The 16,777-nt window shown below is 51.4% G+C and overlaps 1 protein-coding gene across 4 annotated transcripts in view; it reads left to right on the top strand.

Annotated features, from left to right (window-relative positions):
* LOC126581523 (ETS-like protein pointed) overlaps positions 1-16,777 on the top strand; it is a 108,582-nt gene that overhangs the window by 70,699 nt on the left and 21,106 nt on the right. For all 4 annotated transcript variants that reach the window (XM_050245233.1, XM_050245235.1, XM_050245234.1 and 1 more), the window contains exons 5-7: positions 5,221-5,337; positions 6,539-6,742; positions 9,397-9,801. In XM_050245233.1, the coding sequence (XP_050101190.1) occupies positions 5,221-5,337; positions 6,539-6,742; positions 9,397-9,801 (726 nt within the window). The remainder of the gene's footprint in view (positions 1-5,220; positions 5,338-6,538; positions 6,743-9,396; positions 9,802-16,777) is intronic.

Here is a 16,777-nt window from a genome sequence, read left to right as displayed (position 1 = left end):
GTATGTGTCTCAAGAAAATTGTGTGAAATTGGTCCAGAGATCGCAACAGATACAAGCAATATGCAAGCGAGCTGGTGGATAGTAAAGTGAGCACCAGATACCCCCGCCTGTGTGACAACCAGTATCGTGCCCGGATCCGGAAGGGATTGCAAGGGTTTGGAGCTTCTTGAATTGTTTGTCCTCCGCGCAAAACACGACCTCACGACAAGTACAGCTACTACCCGGGGTCAAAGTGGCGACCAAAGTGAACATTAATGAGCTGCGAGGTTTCGAAGGATTCGATCCTCGGACCAAGATGACGAATGAGTGGATGGACTGGAACGTCGACGGCAGCGGTGGCCGTGGTGCTCTTGGTGGTCTGGTCGGTAGTGGTGGTGGTGGTGGTGTCGGCATTGGTGGTGGCGCTGCAGGCGTTGGACCACTCGGCAGGATACCTCTACGTGGTGCCAACCATCACAATCTAACCACCGGACTGGCCGGGCCCGGTCTCACCGGAATCGGTGGCATGATTGGCAGTGGCACAGGAGGGGGAGGTGGTGGTGGTGGTGGTGGTCAACACCACGGATTCGGTGCCATCCACAACAACAACAACGTCAGCTTCCTGAACAACAACCAGCAGAGCTTCCTCAACAGCTACAGCCTGAACAAGCTGGCGTCGGTCGGTATGGGCCTGAAGGCGCATCCGCTCATGAAGGGCCTCCAGAAACCGCGAGGTAACGTGTTCTTATAGAGTGTCCTCTTAGGAGTATTAGGTGGCCACTCGTCATCCGGTCATCGTTGATTGCTTGAGCTCACCGATCGCCAAAAAAGGCATTCGCGTTGATCAAATATCATAAACTGATTTTAGCGATTGTTGTCGTCTCCTTGAAGAGATAGATAGGGAGAGAGAGAGAGAGAGAGAGAGAGAGAGAGAGAGAGAGAGAGAGAGAGAGAGAGAGAGAGGGCGGTGGGGTAGTCATGGTGGTGAAACACAATGCACGCGCACGCCAACCCAGCGAAGCGCATCGAGCGACGACGCACCGTGGCGCAATGGTGCGGCATCGAGCCTGCCTCTGGCGATGCACCTTGAACCCATTATATTGGGCTTGCGCCTGCCTAGTGGCCATGGTGGCGTCTCTCTGACCGAGCCTTCGCTTTTGTTGCTGCTCCCCTGATGGCACCCTTTCTCCTGCCTTCGCTGCTTGCCAAAAACAAAAATCACTAACTACTACTACTGCTGCTGCTGCTGCTGCTTCTTTGGCATCAACTCCCAGCAATAATGTCTTTTTTTTGCCGCCATCGCCGCCACGCTTTCCCTGAGGGGGTGGTGTATATGAGAATTATAAAAGGCTATTGTTTGTAAGACGCACACTGTGCCCACTGTGCTGTGCGCCTCACCGTGTCTCTCGGATTCGGAATCGCGAATTGAGTGATTTTAACGCCTTTTAAAGAGCGACCAAAAGGCGTTGGATGCCACCAGCAGGGGGGTGTAGCAGCAACAGCAACAGCAGCCTTCTCGAAACCACCACCTTCCACCTCGAGAATTACAAATCGTGTGTTTTGTTGCTATCTCTTTGTGCCAGCAGCAACAGCAGCAGCAACAGCGCGCGCACACACGGTCCACGGATCGGTGGACAACATATGTTCACACTGGCACACTGGCAAGGACACATACAAGCACTGGCTGTGCTGCTTCTCGGCAGGTTGGATTGTGGTCGTCGCCGTTGTTCGTTGAGGTACGGTTACGGTTGGCTGAGTTTTTGGCCGCTTTTCGGGAGGCACTGTTCACTATCTTGTGGCCGTTTCGGTTTTTGCGTAAGGGACACAAACGATGGTCGTGGCAATGCTTGTATGTGGCCAGATCGATCTGGTGGTTGACTAGCACGATCTCGGACGATGGCCAAATATTTCGCAAAAATGCGCAATTGCGTACGCATTTATGGAATTTTTATCAAGGATTTTTTTGGGTGGACTTTTGAACATATCAAAATGATGCAAGGAGATTGCTAGAAGTAGCATCACGGATTGTTTGTTCGATGATAAATGTAAAGCGAAAGAAAATTACAAATCATTTACTCAGCAGATCAACAATCATACTAAAGAGAATGAACCATGAGTTTAAGAAAGTCTAAGTGTTGTTGCTTTTTAACAGGAAACAATTTTAATTGAAGAATTCTCTATTGCGCTGCTACTAGTTAGACTCAATTCTAGTTCTGGAATCAAATTGTAGCGCTGCAGACAGGGAGTATTCATCAACGAATTTGCATTGTTTCTATGAAGGTCAATTGTTCAACCTAAAAGGATCTTTTTTAATTAGCGCATATCTGTGTATTGTTGGTATTTCTAGCGTCTTTAAAATTCCATAACTATGTGTATTGATTTCCCAAACGCACTAAAAATACTACACTGATTGCCGGCATCGCATGTTTCGGACCAGTTGCTTCCATGCTAGAAAAGAAGAAGAAGATTTCTTCATCAAATCGTTACTGGCGATAGAAAGTGGATCTGTTTCTAGTGACCAAACTGCAAAACTACGCATGGATATATTGCTGTGAAGGACAAATATAGATTGGCGCAAGGTTGAGCATCAATTGAGGCAATTGAATTGTCGTATATTGAATGAAAAGAGTCCAACGCATTTTTCATTCACGGCGATACTGGGCCACATGATGCAAGAGTAGTAAAATATCCTTTGGAACATTAGAAATCGGATATACTATGTGATTCAGACATTGCTTTTAGTTGATTCAAGGTTTTACCCCTCAAAAAATAAGCCAATCTACGCTACAGGTTACTCAAATCAGTGTAGCTTCCTGCACAAATGAACTGCTAGTGGCCATTGAGGTCTTGAAATATTGCAAATAGTATTTCCAAATAATTTGCTAGCGAAGATAAGACCACCTCGCAACCAACTCCACATTACAACAGGTCCCCTATCCACACACAACCGACGCGACTTATTTAAACAACCACCAAACCTTCGCGGTGGTACCTCTCATCTGCTCATCGAAATCACCAAAAACCCATCCGCAACAACCGCACCCAGTACACAGCGTGCGGCACACTTCAAACAACGAGCGCACATCGCACATCATCATCATCCTCGTCGTCATCGTCGTCAGAACATACAAAGTCAAACAAGCTCCGATCGTTGTCGTCGTCGGCGGCCATCACCAGCGACAAAGGTTTTATGGATGGTTTCACCGCACGATCCACGCACACAGAGCCACAACAACAACAACCGAAAAAACGGAGCTCGATCGTGAACCACTCTCGCATACACTCCTTCCTTCTACTCGTTAGAACCTCGAGAACGCTGACCACGCCATCAACCTGGCATGCGGAGGGCATACGCTGGCCACCGGTCCGGCCAAAGCACAATCGAAGGGAGAGAGAAACCATCGTTTCATTCACACGCAAAACAGCTGGCCGGGGCGCGCCTATGTCCTCGGTGGTGTTGTTGTTGGCGGCCGGTTGGACATTCGCGCGATCCATCGAGTGAGAGCGCCAAACGAAGCATTGATTAGCGACGTAACGAGGTGATGTGCGGTTGTTGTACGCGGCGCTCGATAGGTGGTCCTTCTCGTTCCCCGTTTGCTCCTGAAGACGCCGGTTCTTTGTGTTGACACACCGGGGAGGGCGCACACACGTTCGAACATCATGGACGCGAGCGAGCGCGCGCGCGCGCGCGCCAGCACGATCCTCACTTGGATCGATCGCGCATGATCGGAGGGCGGCTGATGGGCAACACCCACCATTCGGTCAGAATGGAGCCGAAAACGCGCCGCGAATGAGGCGGATTTCATCGTCGAACAAATTCATTTATCCCCCCTTCGGGGCCAGCTTCCAATCCAATTACCCCCCGGCGCCAATCCGGCTTCGATCCGAGCGCACCGTGAACGTTTGCGGGAGGGAAAAGTGCCGGAAGAAGGGAAAGGAAATTGGGTGAAAGGGAAAACTTAATGAATCGAACTCGAATCGCTTCACAGGGCGATCGTCTCCGGGTCGACCAGATAATCAATTTGCTCTCTCGGGAAGTAAGCTCCCTCTCGAGATCCTCGATCCTCGATCGGTACCAAGAGAGGTCGCGTCAGTCAAAAGCCAATCTCGGTATTAAGAGCTCTCTGCTCGCCCGGCCACACATTGACACCCTTGACGTTAATCCATTCGGTTCGAGCGGTTTGATCGGATCGGAAGATCGGATCGTCTCCAGCCGGGGAATGACTGCGAGACCCATCTCTCGGAAGTCCGGATTTCCGTCCTCCCCGCAAATCCAATTGAGCTGCGCGACAAGAGCGTCGCATTTAATCGCATCCAGAGCCCCTTGAACGGTGGCGGGGTGGGGAAGCTTCTACGGAAGTTTTCCCCGAGGATCAGCAGGGCGGAAGATCGGATTCTTTCGGTTTCGGCTCGATAATCCGTTAAAATTTCAATTTGCCATCCCCAATCCCCGGTGGCAACGGTTTCTTGCTCTTCTCTTCCCTTCTTTCCATTCTACTGAGGATGGTCGCTCTGGCAGTCGGTGGCTGGAAGAGCCCTTTAATCGCCTTTCGTCGTCGTCGTCGTCGTCGTCGATGGATTGGAAGAGTTCATGGTAAAGGAGGATCGTTCTTCGGTCCTCCATCACTGACGTAGGTCCACTTTTAAGGGGCTGGCGCACTGGCCAACCCCTTCTCCCGGTGTTGTAAAAGGTAATCTCGTCCACTGGCCGCCTGGCTGGCTAGCTGGCTGGCTGACGATGACGATCGTCCAACACTCTGGAGGGTCGCAATGATGATTGATCAAATTGCTGACGGCCGACGGCGCACGGGCGTGTGTGTTCTCTCTGTGAAATTAAATACTTCCGCTCGGGGAGTTCCGTTTAGTTCCGTTTCTTCACCATCGTCACCGCCATCTACCAGCCATTTGTATTTGGAGAACTCTCCCCCGGGGGACACGGTCCCAAGATTGCTCAATCCGAACGGGCGAACGAATGAAATTGTGTCATTTGCGTGTCTCTGTGTCTCTGTGGCCACACACACGGACCACAACCGGATGTGTGGTTTGGATTTGGCCCTTAAGACGCCAGCGGACTTCTCTCCGGCTCCGGCTCCGGCTCCGGCCACCAGTGTAAAGGGGATCGCGAAATGAGGCGACGACGGTGTCCGATGTCGTCACCGAGCACCGAGGGTACATCAAATGTAGAACTAGACTAATGATTCGCTGCTGTTTCTTCTTCTTTCTCTTTCTCCTCCATTTCAGATGTCCCAACGCAGATGCCACCCCTGACGCCCGGCACAAACAAGAAGCTCACCGAAGTGCTGTACGCCTCGTTTGCATCCTGGGAGAAGGAAGTACAAACGTTCAAAATCACCAAAGGTAAGCATCACAACACACTCCCTCCTCCTTCTTTCCTCCTTTCCTATCATCGCCGGTGGCCATCGAAGAATTGACGGATGTTGCCGCTAGAATGTCCAGGATGTGGTGCTGGTGTTCCGTTTCAAAGCGTTCAAACGTTCCTGTTGAGTACAACAGGAAAATGGATTGACTCGACGGTTCGTGTTCGATCGCGGCCCTCGCGTCATCCATTTTATGATCCAGAGCCAAGGGAGCGTCCACCTTAATGAGCAACCTTCTCAATCACACCGACCGTTGTTGTTACCTTGGCCTTTGGAGGTCCATGCGTATGCGTATCGATACCGATCACCGGTGATGGAGGTCCCTGAAACAATGGAACCTGCGTCTATCTTGAGCCAAACATCAAACATTCCGTCTATGCAAAACGGGGCACATCCACGAGGGTGACCTCCTAATCTGTGCGCGCAATCGGAACTACTGGAAACTCCGACACCTACCCCTGCCCGATGTCGGGCGGTTTTTCGTTCACTTTTGCTTTGTTTGAGGAGAGCGCGCGGTCATTATGTTTTTTTCACTATCTAAACCCACAATGTGCGCGTGTTTCGGTTCCCAGAGACCGTCCAGCAAGTCCGTTTGGGAAGGGGTTTGTGGACAAGATGAGCAGCCAACCAACGACCGAGTCCCATGGTCCATGGTCATACTGTAGGGCGAGATGACCTTCAGCACAGCCCAGAGTGTACGTAGGAGTGTGCGTAACACCTAATTTACGGTGGCCCAATTGCCAAAAAATGCAAAGGTCAAAGTCAAATTGACCATCTTCTCGCTCTCTCGCTCTCTCTCGCACGGTCTGGAGTTGGTTTGTGGTGCAGCGTTCCGAGGTCCAAGGGGGCAAATCCGTTAGCAATTAATATTTTATGACCCTTTGTGTGGTCCGATACCCAGACGCTCGATCTGTGTCCCTGGTCTGTGTCCTTCTCGGTCTTGACGGTCGGTCCTCCAAGGGTGAGAATGGCACACCGGGCACTGTCTACCACATTCTTGACCACCAATCCCACTGTATCTCTCTTGACCTCTCTCTCTCTCTTCCCGAACCTTGCTACCATTGTTTGTGACTGATTGTTTTGTTTTTGTCTTGTTTTTTGTTCTTTTCGGAAATTCTCGCTGTGCTTCCTTGACGATCGCGCGACCATCATCACCATGATCATCATCATCTTGACGGCAGATCCACGGCAATGGACGGCGGAGCACGTGCTGATTTGGCTGAACTGGTCGATCAAGGAGTTCTCGCTGGAGGGCGTCAACAAGGAACCGTTCCAGAAGATGAGCGGCCGTGAAATCGTGGGGCTCGGACGTGAAGGTTTCCTAGCGATCGCACCACCCTTCACCGGCGACATCCTCTGGGAGCACCTGGAAATACTGCAGAAAGGTAAGGCCCCCGAAAGGCGGAAAGTCACTGAGACGGTGACTGCTTGCTTGTGAGCAACCTAAACCACGAAACCACCAACTGATCGGCTTGAAAATCATGAGGATTCTTTGGACAAGACGACGATATGATGCGGGTACTGTTCAAGTGGAAGCCGCGATGAGTTACTATAGTTGGTCACTGATTTCGGGCGACCCACGATGAGGGTCAGCTCATGTCGAAGCATTTTTCAAACAATATTCATCGAGAGCTGCCAGCACCACATCATCATGCTGCTGATTGCCTGCAGGGCGTGCAGAAGATGATGGGCTGAGGATGCACAAATTGGAAAGACCAGCTTGCCAGCACAGTTTCGGTGACACAATTGGCATTAATTGTCCTTTTTACTTCTGTAAGACACCCCTTAGCGCCTGGTCCTGGTCGCTTGTTGAGCATATGTTTTGTGGTCGCTGCTACACAATGCGAACGATCGTGCGCTGCTCGCTCGCTCGCCGACTCGCCGTGGTTGCGTACGCATTGCGAATTGGCCCTCGGAGCGCAGCGTGGAGACAATGAAATCAGATGGTGCGACACACACACAAACACACGCGATGCGCGATGCGCGTTTAATGAGATTTTAATCAATGCAGCACCCCCTTTCTGTGGGCCTTCCCCCCCGGGGTGGAGTGGTGTGCAACCGGTCGAATGCAATGGAACTGCAATCCAACTCAGACTGACAAGCGAGCAGCCAGACTGACTGACTGACTGACTGACTGACTGCCTGACCACCAGCCTGAGGTGGTGCCTGATGGCCACACATCGACACGCACACAGAACGATGAGATCGCCAAACGTCGGTGATCATGCATCATGCGGCAACCTGCGCTGCCGTGTGTACTACGCTGGACACTGTTATTGGGGTTCAGTACCGTCGGCACCAACGTTCCGTTGCACCACCACCAGCACTCTCTCTCTCTCTCTCTCTCTCTCTCTCTCTCTCTCTCTCTCTCTCTGTCTCTCTCTGCCCGTTATTGCGTTGAGGATGTGCGTGAGTGTGTTTGTGACGAAATGAATGCAGAACAGTAACGATCGGTACGGTCCGGGCCCCCTCCGGATCGGTGGCATCAAAAGCATAATCATAGGGACGGAACGGTACCGCCGCCAAATGGAATGACAATAAATCATCGAGCACCAACCACGGTACTGCATCAAACAAACAACATTGTGCGTGTCTGTGACCTAGGATGATGATGATGATGCTGCCGCTATCCAGTGCAGTTACAGAACGGGGTCAGCTGCAGGCCAACAGCAAAGGCCAGTGCAAGTGTCAACCAGTGGGCTACCCCAGCAAGACAATCGTCGCTCGTCTCGTGTGCGTTCCTCCGCAACCGACTCACGCTCGTGATCGTGATTGAGATTGGATAATTGGCTCGGATTGCCATAAATCGGTTAAGAGAGAGAGAAAGAACGAGGGCGCCCCCAACCGTACCGTACGGGGTTAATTGAGTTAACGGCAGCAGCACCAACAGCAGCAGCAGCACCATCATCCACGGATTTGCCTCAATTAACTCGATGAGTCCCCAGGCCAGTCCTGCAATGCTACCGAGCTCAATCAATGTTCCTCAAAGCCGTATGCGCCGTCTGTGGCTGCGGGTCAAAAGGTCCTTCGATGGTACACAGATTTCCAGATTTGTCCGTCAATTGGTGGCAGGAAGGAAGATGAGCAGCGCTCCGGCTCCCAAAAAACCCCAATTGAAACCGGAACAGTTTGATTCCGAATCCGGCGATTGATTGAGTTTTGGACTAGTGCTTGGCGACTTGGAGTTCGTGAATGAATTGCGTTGGCTGTTTCCAATTCCAAAATAGTACACTCGCCACCTACACAAACATCATCCGGTTGCCGGAGCTAGAGCTGGGACCAGAGCAACCTGCAGATGTCCTTCTTTTTGTCCCTTAAATTCAATCGCTCGGAATCGAAATATTCCCGCTCCTCGCGAGCTTCTCGGTGTACGAGCCAAAGAAGAAATGAAGGAAATAAGATCAGTGAACACGCTGCCACGCTGTCCTTCCAGGGACGTCATCGTCCTCGTGCTCGTCGTCGTCGTCAATCAGTCCGATAATGCAATGTTTAACCCGGATAATTTCATGAACGCCGGTCACAAATTGAATTGCGAGAGAGCGAGCAAGAGAGGTCGGTGGACCAACCCTTTTTTCTCCTTTTTCGAGGGCCTGATGCCTACCATTTCACGGTCCCCTGGCGACCGTAAAGTGCTTTCGTGGGCGCGTTCGCGCTCCCTTCCGCCGCTGGATGCGCTGGAGTTTTGGCAAATCAAATCAGCGTCCGGCCAACCGTTCGTTCTAAAATGGAACCACTTTTTTCTGTTAAGATCGGGTGCGCAACAGGCGCGGGCGTGTTCCTTCGGCTTGATTGATTGATAAATATGGTTTGGTCGGGTTTGGCGTGGTTTGCATGTTGTTTTGTTGTTGTGCGTACGCTCGGTCAATTGATTTATCAAAAGACGACGAAAAAAGCGAGATCCCCTAAAACGGCAGGGGGAAGCAGTGCTCGGTTCGTCCTTTTGCTGAACGTCGAACGACGCGAGGGATCACTCCCCTATGCTCGTGCACACTAACCTTTTTTTATTCTCTCTCTCTCTCTCTTTTCACCCCGTGGGCAGATTGTGAAAAGGCTCTCCTGGAACATGGTCCTCCTCCTCCGACGGTGCCCGGAACTGGCAACACGACCACCGGCAGCAACAGCGGTGGCTACGATGGTTGCGGTGGACCAGGGGCGGCAGCGTCCGCCGGTGCAGGAGTTGGCGTTAACGAACTCAACGAGTACAACAGTGCCCTTCAGCGGTTAAGTGGCCAGCAGCAGCAGCACCAGCAGCAGCAGCAGCAGCAGCAGGAGTATGGCCGTGGTACGAGCAACAACAATAACACCAGTAGCAACAGCACCCCTGCCTCGAGCGCGACAACGCCCGGTACGACGACACCCAACAGCACCAGTACCACCTCCAACAACAGCAACAACAACAACCACAGCAGTGGCAGCAGCAATAGCAGCGGTGGAGCACGAGGAGGTAGGTGCTAGACCTAGATGTTGACCTGACCATCGGCGCTAGATCGATCGTCTTTTTGATCCGTCGACTGTTGACGTAGCAGTAGCGCTTCCAAGCGGCGCGCCTCCTTTCAGTGCAAACCTTTTTCATGTCTAGCGCCAGGGACCTTCTTGAAGAGAGGGAGGAGGTGGAGAAGGCTGAAAAGATGAAGGAGAATATGTGTGCGTGCAACGTATAATTAGTTCCAACATCCAAGGCAAAAAGTGCCGTAGAAAGGATCTCTCGCTGCCGAGCGCATAATGAGTAACGCTGGGTTCGCTCTGTGTTGTGTGTCTTCTCTCAATCCAACCTCAATGAGCAAAGGTGGAAAGGAGTGGAAGGGGGGGGTGGCAGGAATATCGAAAAAAGGTTTTTATTTTCCACCCTCTCCCCCTTCCCCCGCCACACCCGGTGCTTTGACTCACTTCGTCGGACGCTCGGAGTCTATAATTTTGATCGATCATTCGCTAGCGGCAGTTCCAGCGGCCCGAGGGAAGAGGATATAAATATTGAACTGCGCCGACGACGCAGAGAGCGGGAGGGCTAGAGAGGGGTAGAAGAATGGAAATGGAAACGATTCATCCGACCCTAAGCGCGACACCCCACCGGTCGCCAGTCGCCGCATCTCGCTTCCCTTTTTCCTTTTTTTTTTTTTAACAGCAGACGCAACAGCAAATGGCCCCGGGTGCGGGATGATCCCGGGGGTTTGGAGTGTGTTTTCCATTTCGTTTGATTGCCCGGTGAAGGGCTGGAGTGGATGGAATGGAGTGGAAAACACTATGATCATGTGATCGATAGGAATGGGGGAAGCGGAGAGTGCGCCCTCTAATAAACCTTCTAAACCAATACGCGATCGATCCGCGGATGGATCCGGATCGCTCGGAAGGTGCACACTCATCGGCCACCACCGATGCTGCTCCTGCCGCACGAAAATGGCCACACGAGAAAAGAGAAGAGGGTGTCCAGCCCCGTTCCAGTCACCACACAGTGTCCAGGCGGTTGTCAACGGACCATTTTGCAGTTTTGAAACGCCGCGTCGGACCCGCTCATTTTTGATGACGATCACCACCTGGAGCACTGGGTGGGGGACGTTCGGTCATCATGTCACGGTCCCTGCACACTACTCTGGCCAGAATTGGGACCGAAGGGTGGCAGTTGAGTCGAGTTGAGCGGGGAGTCCATTCATGGAAATCAGTCGAGGGTGTTCCATCCAATTCCCCTTCTGTGATTGATGGTGGTGCTGGCGAGTGAGTGGATGATGGTTGACTGGATGGCTGGTTGGCTGGATGATGATGATGATGATGATGATAGTGGGCACCACAGGTTCCAGGTGTGCGCCATCGGATTGCGGCGTTGTTGTGCTGATGGAACTGATGGAAGCTGCATGGTGTGCAGGTGTGTCTCTCTCTTGGAGAGCATTGGATTCCATGTTGGCATGAAGGAGCGAGACCTCTTCTCCTCCACATCCTCTGCCTGGAGAGCAGCATGAATGAATTGACGACGCCAGTTGGTCGGTCGGAGGTTCGCTTGGATGAATGAGTTTGTGTCTCGCGATGAAGCGAATGTGAATGAAGACCCCCATGATGATGATGATCGTGATGATGATGATGATGATGCTGCACGATGTGGCTTCCCAACCACCAGTTGATCGTGCGAACCGCTTCGATAAGAGCCGTGGCATCGCTTCTCAGAACGAAGGTCCAACGATAAGACTGAGGCGACGAACCGTCTCCCGTTTCGTGGCCGAGTTGCGGCTTGAATCATCATTCCATTTCGTACTAGAGCGGCCATTTTGCTTCATTCGGTGTGTGACTCAAGGACGTACCAGATTGCGCTCGGCGCTGGGTCTTTCCTTGCCAAGGGAACCCAATTTTCCCGAGGATTCCCGTTTGCCCGTAACCTTACACCATCATCATTAGCATTAGCATCAGCAACGCTGATTGCTCCGCCCGGTTGGCCATCCCGGATTCCAAAGCATCTCAACCAGAAGCGTTCGTTGCTGTGGTTCTGGAATCTGGTTTGTACCTTCGCGGAGCGCAACTTCCGGAGTGCACAGGGAGAGGACACATCCCCTTTCGACAATTCCTTTACTGCTCGTTACCTGTTGCAACCGTCACGAGGGGTGGGGTTCCAGCGTGAGGTCCAAAAAGCCGTTGAGAGAGCCTGGCGAGAAAAAAAAGGGGTAACCAAACGACCATCGGCCGCATTGGAGTAGCGTCATCGTCGTCATCGTCGTCACCGTCACCGTCGTCGTTACCCTTCAGTGCATTTCGGTTCCTCCACTCCACGCCACGCCACCGTGTGTCATCCATCACAGTGGTCCCCGTGGTACGCCGGTCCGCCGGATCATTGTTTTCACTCCCGCGCACCGTACTCACCGTAGTTTGCGTGTATATGTGTGGCGGTGACTGAGTGTTGTTCCACTCACTTCATTAGAAACTTCCATTTTTCGGACCAAAAATGGGGGAAAATATAAGGGAGTTTTTGACCAAAGGGAGAGGAACGCCGAGTGGACAGCACAAAAAAAAGTTCTCCGTTTGCCGGTCCGTGGCACATGTAGGCTAATGCAGTACCAGCGCGCGTTGTTGCTGCTGGTGGTGGTCCCCCTGGTTGGACAAACGGACGAACGACGAAACACAAACCGAGGGATGGTGATGGTGGTGGTGGTGCGGTCCAGCGGAACGCACCCCACTGGCCAGCCCAACATGCAATGCCGGTTCATCGGGGGTATTCTTGGCTTACCGGTTGGAATCGTCCAACCGTTCCAAGCTCTCGTATGTGTATGTGTTCGAGTCGTTGGTCAGATAAAAACAAAACAAAAGAGACACCCTCGTTGTTTCCTCTTCAACCCCATCCCGCTGCCCCTTTTCGAGTGACTTTTGCTTCTGATTCCTCCCCAAAACGTATGTAAGGGTTGTTGTTTTGCGGGGGTTAGGGGGGAGTACGTTAATGTTGTTGTTGTTGAGCATGATGGGGGTGGTTGTATGTTTCGCAGTTTTATGTCGCTTCGCTACAGGTGTGTGCACGCACCACACAACAATGTCAAACGGTCGCTGTCGCAACGATGATGATGATGATGTTGGCCAGTGGTGAACCAAACGCACGCTCCGAAGCTTTTTCGCTGAATTCGATAGTTACAACGACTGGCCAGTTATCGCTGGTATCGATCGGTGGTCAATCCAGTGAGACAACTTCTCATAAATCTCAAGGAGCATACCCTCAAGGACCACGATCGAGACGTCTCGCTAGATGGCACTTTCGCTCGTTTGCTCCAGTTTTGACCTCACCACGGGGCACGGAGCAAAACCTTGCCCCACTTTGCGCGGTCGCCACAAATTTATGATAATAGAATTTCGGAAAACTTATGAATTAGTTTTCCTCGCTTGGTGCGCTCGCGCTTTGGCTTTTCCTTTCGTGCTTGCGCACCACGAACCTCATAACGATGCCGCTCCGATGGTGATGATGATGATAATCGTGGAACTCCGTTAAAGAGCGTCTGCTGCTGCTGCTGTTGCTGCTGGTATTACTGCATCGTAGTTTTCCCTCTCGTGGCCGGCCAACCAAGAAGGAATGAAGATACGCGCCCACCCGAAGATGGCGTGAAATGCGGGTTAAGGTTGGCGCTTGCCTGCTGGCTGGCTGGCTGGCTGGCTGGCTGGCTAGTTTGATCCATAAATTTTGCGCTCGACAAGACGCAGACCCGACGATCCGCCGGTTGGCCTGACATAATCTGACCACCAAGACCAACCGCACTCTCGATCGAACTGTGGAGCAAATGAATGTATCTTTAAAAATAGCAGCAACACGCTGCCACCGATCTTTTTACTCAATCATCAACAAAGTGCGCGTGCGCATGCCGCATGTGATCGCTGGACATCAGTGGTTGATGTTCGGCCGACCCACCCAAAAGGTCGTTTGTTGTTGTATGTTTTTTTTTCTTCACCTTCGTTTCTTTTTTCCCTTACTCTTTTTATTTTTTTGGGTCGATTGTTTTTCATTGCGACATTGCAAACCACCCACCCAGAGCGGCGGGTCATGTGTGTCGATGCGCGATCACCACGATTGGCGATCTCGAATTGCCTGTCTCGCGAGACGAAAGAGATTGTAGTAGTAGATCGGCCACCCCCGGGGGAGGGAGGCTAGAGACAGACACGCCTTTGCACCCCTGTCCCAGGGCGGCCTATTGGCCAGCGAGTGTCTTTTCGTGCTCTGGGAGGAAGGAGGCAACTGCGATGTGTTGTGATGTGTTTTTTGGTGAGGTGATCCCCCCTCCCTTGCCAGCATTCAAATGAGATCGCCATTGGTGCGATCGATTTGGATTTGGATTTAGATTTTAGGAGCCCCAAATCCATCCCCCTCTTTTTTGGCGGGGATGATCGATCGATCGATTGAACTCAAGTGACAGCCATCCGTCGCACTCTGACAGGCGGCATCGAATGGTGATCGTGATGTGGTGGAAGGTTTGAGCCGTTTTTTTTATTTCGGTTGACATACAACTGGATAGCTATTCAAGACACTAAACCAATCGATGTTGAGTTCAAATCATGATCAACAAATTCGAATGCATTCTAATGTTGTTCGAAAATACAATTTAAACATTGTGATAAACTCAATTTCAGCTTTAAATAATGCTTCAATTGTGGTGAGTTGCGACACTTCAAATATATCTAGAAGTAACGCACAATAACACTTTGCATCTTTGCGGTGACTGACTTATTTAACAAACATGGACCATCTTTTGGATTCGTACTCTTTATTTCCTGCAAAAGCGCTAAGCATTCCAAACACTGAAAAAACAAGAAATCGTTTGCCTTACTTATTACCTTCACTGGAGACCCATTTGCACGGAATTGTTTAGGAAATAAGCTACATAGATAATGCATAGATTTGCTAAAGTCACTGCTTTCGGGCATCTTTAGCATTCATTTTGACTTAGACCAACAAGCTGAAAAGAAGTTTGAGTCTACTACAAGATATCTAAAGGGTATAGAAGTCCACCAGAACTTGGCCATGATCTACATGTGATCTCAACTATTTCTATCACATAAAATTACTCAAAAGAACTAAAGGACAAGAGTTTCAATGATAAAATCTTGTTCATAATATTCTATCGAATGTTATCTAACAATAATACACTTTTATACCAAGTAAAGTAGTGCGTAAATGAGCAAAATGTTACCTTTTACTCAACGACAAACGCCAACACATCGTCGGGACTCTCACAGACTGATCCACAACATACCTTGACCTGACGACCCGCACTGAAAACATTCTTGCCAGTTCGCATGATTCTCCCCTCCCCTTCCAGAAGAAACGATCCGCCGAATTCACGGTTTTCAAGGTCACTTCCGGTGGACATAATGACACACCATCATCATCATCATCCTGCCGTTGAACAGATGCATCGCGCGCAACGCTTCCAGGTGCCACAGACGGTGCCAGCAGCTGTTGCAGTTTGCATTTTTAATCGATCGTTGGTGAGCTTGGTGAGCCACAGGCCAAGTGTTCAAGATTGGCTCTTTCTTTATCTTCATTCCTTTGGCACATTGGCGTGCCTGATAGTCTCGTTCGCCCAGGGACAGTCACTAAGATCCCTCGAAACAACAATCTCGGAACGGATCGGGCACGTCTAGGTCCGCCTTCTAGGGCAGCGGAGAGGAGAATGTGTCACAAGTTTTTTTTGTCGCATTCCCAACCCAACCCACCGTATGGATACGGAATTCCCCCTCGCTTTTCAGCTCTATCTTTCACAAGCAGAGCAGAGTGGACGTTGCCTACTCGATAAGCAGGCGACCGCGTCAGCTCGTTCACGTTCGTTGCGGTTATCAGTGGAAGGGAAAAATCCCGCTGCGCGCAGATAGTGTTCGAGCGCGCACTATCTTGGCGAACCCTTTTTTCAGTTTCAGTCGCAAGGCGAGTCCACCGTTGTCGTCGACTGCGTCACCGAGAACCGGAATGAGCGTTTAAGTGAATTAGCGAACGCACACTAACCGCGCATTAGAGAGAGTGGTGCGCGTCCGGATGATCGGTTGGTGACGACGGTTGCAGGTTCCTTCCTTCCGGGAGATCCGATCCGATCATTCGGGAAATCACTCTCTATCCCTCTATCTCGCTGGGTTGGGTGTCATTTGCATAACTACGCGTCCGAAGATCAATTATCAATCCGGTCCCGTGTCACGGTGGGAGTTCGATCGAGCTTTTTTAATTGATCCCCCCCCTCACCCGGTCAACCGGAACCGGAGCCCTCGAAAACGCAGAAAAGAAGGAAGTTAGTCTGCTAACGCTGCTGCTGCTCCAGGCTGAGGATGAGATCGATCAATCATACGAACTTGCTGTGCGATCTACTACGGCCGACTACGGCTTCCGTGTTCATTCCGGCCGACTACTGGCTCCACTGGCTATGATTCAGTCTCCCACCAAAAAGCGAGACGTTCAAACAGACAGACAGACGGTCACCAAACCGCGGACGGTGATTGCACACCGTGGACCTTCGACAAGATTGGAATTAATATGTTTTGCACTCGCGATCGTTGCTGTGCCTTCGTTTTGCCCTTTTTTTCGGTTTGCTGCGGGCACATCCTGCGCGATCTCACCTCTTTGTCTCAACCACGCTTAAGGTGGTGGTGGTGGTGGTGCCGCGTAAGAATCGCAGCGGTGATCGCGGTGGCGTGCACCTTTGGCGACCGGTTTGCGAGCGAACCGAGCGCGTGCCATCGCCTGCAACACTTGATCACCGTTCGCGCTGCGGGCCCGGTGCAGCACTAATTTGAATATAAATGTGTCTGTGCATGTTTAAACAGTTCCCAAGCGACGAAGCGCCAGCCCGTGGCCTCTGTGAGGAGAGAGAGAGAGAGAGCCCGATCTTCCCGTAGCACCAGGAGCTCGTTGCCGTCGCTGCTTGGGAACTTCCTTCGATCGCTTGAGAAAGACGATCAAGTCCGGCAAGCGTGTGTGCGTC

This window comes from Anopheles aquasalis, chromosome 2 (assembly GCF_943734665.1).
Source record: "Anopheles aquasalis chromosome 2, idAnoAquaMG_Q_19, whole genome shotgun sequence".
Classification (NCBI taxonomy): domain Eukaryota; kingdom Metazoa; phylum Arthropoda; class Insecta; order Diptera; family Culicidae; genus Anopheles; species Anopheles aquasalis.
The sequence above is the reverse complement of the archived record's forward strand: the minus strand, read 5'-3'. Positions and strand labels throughout refer to the sequence as shown.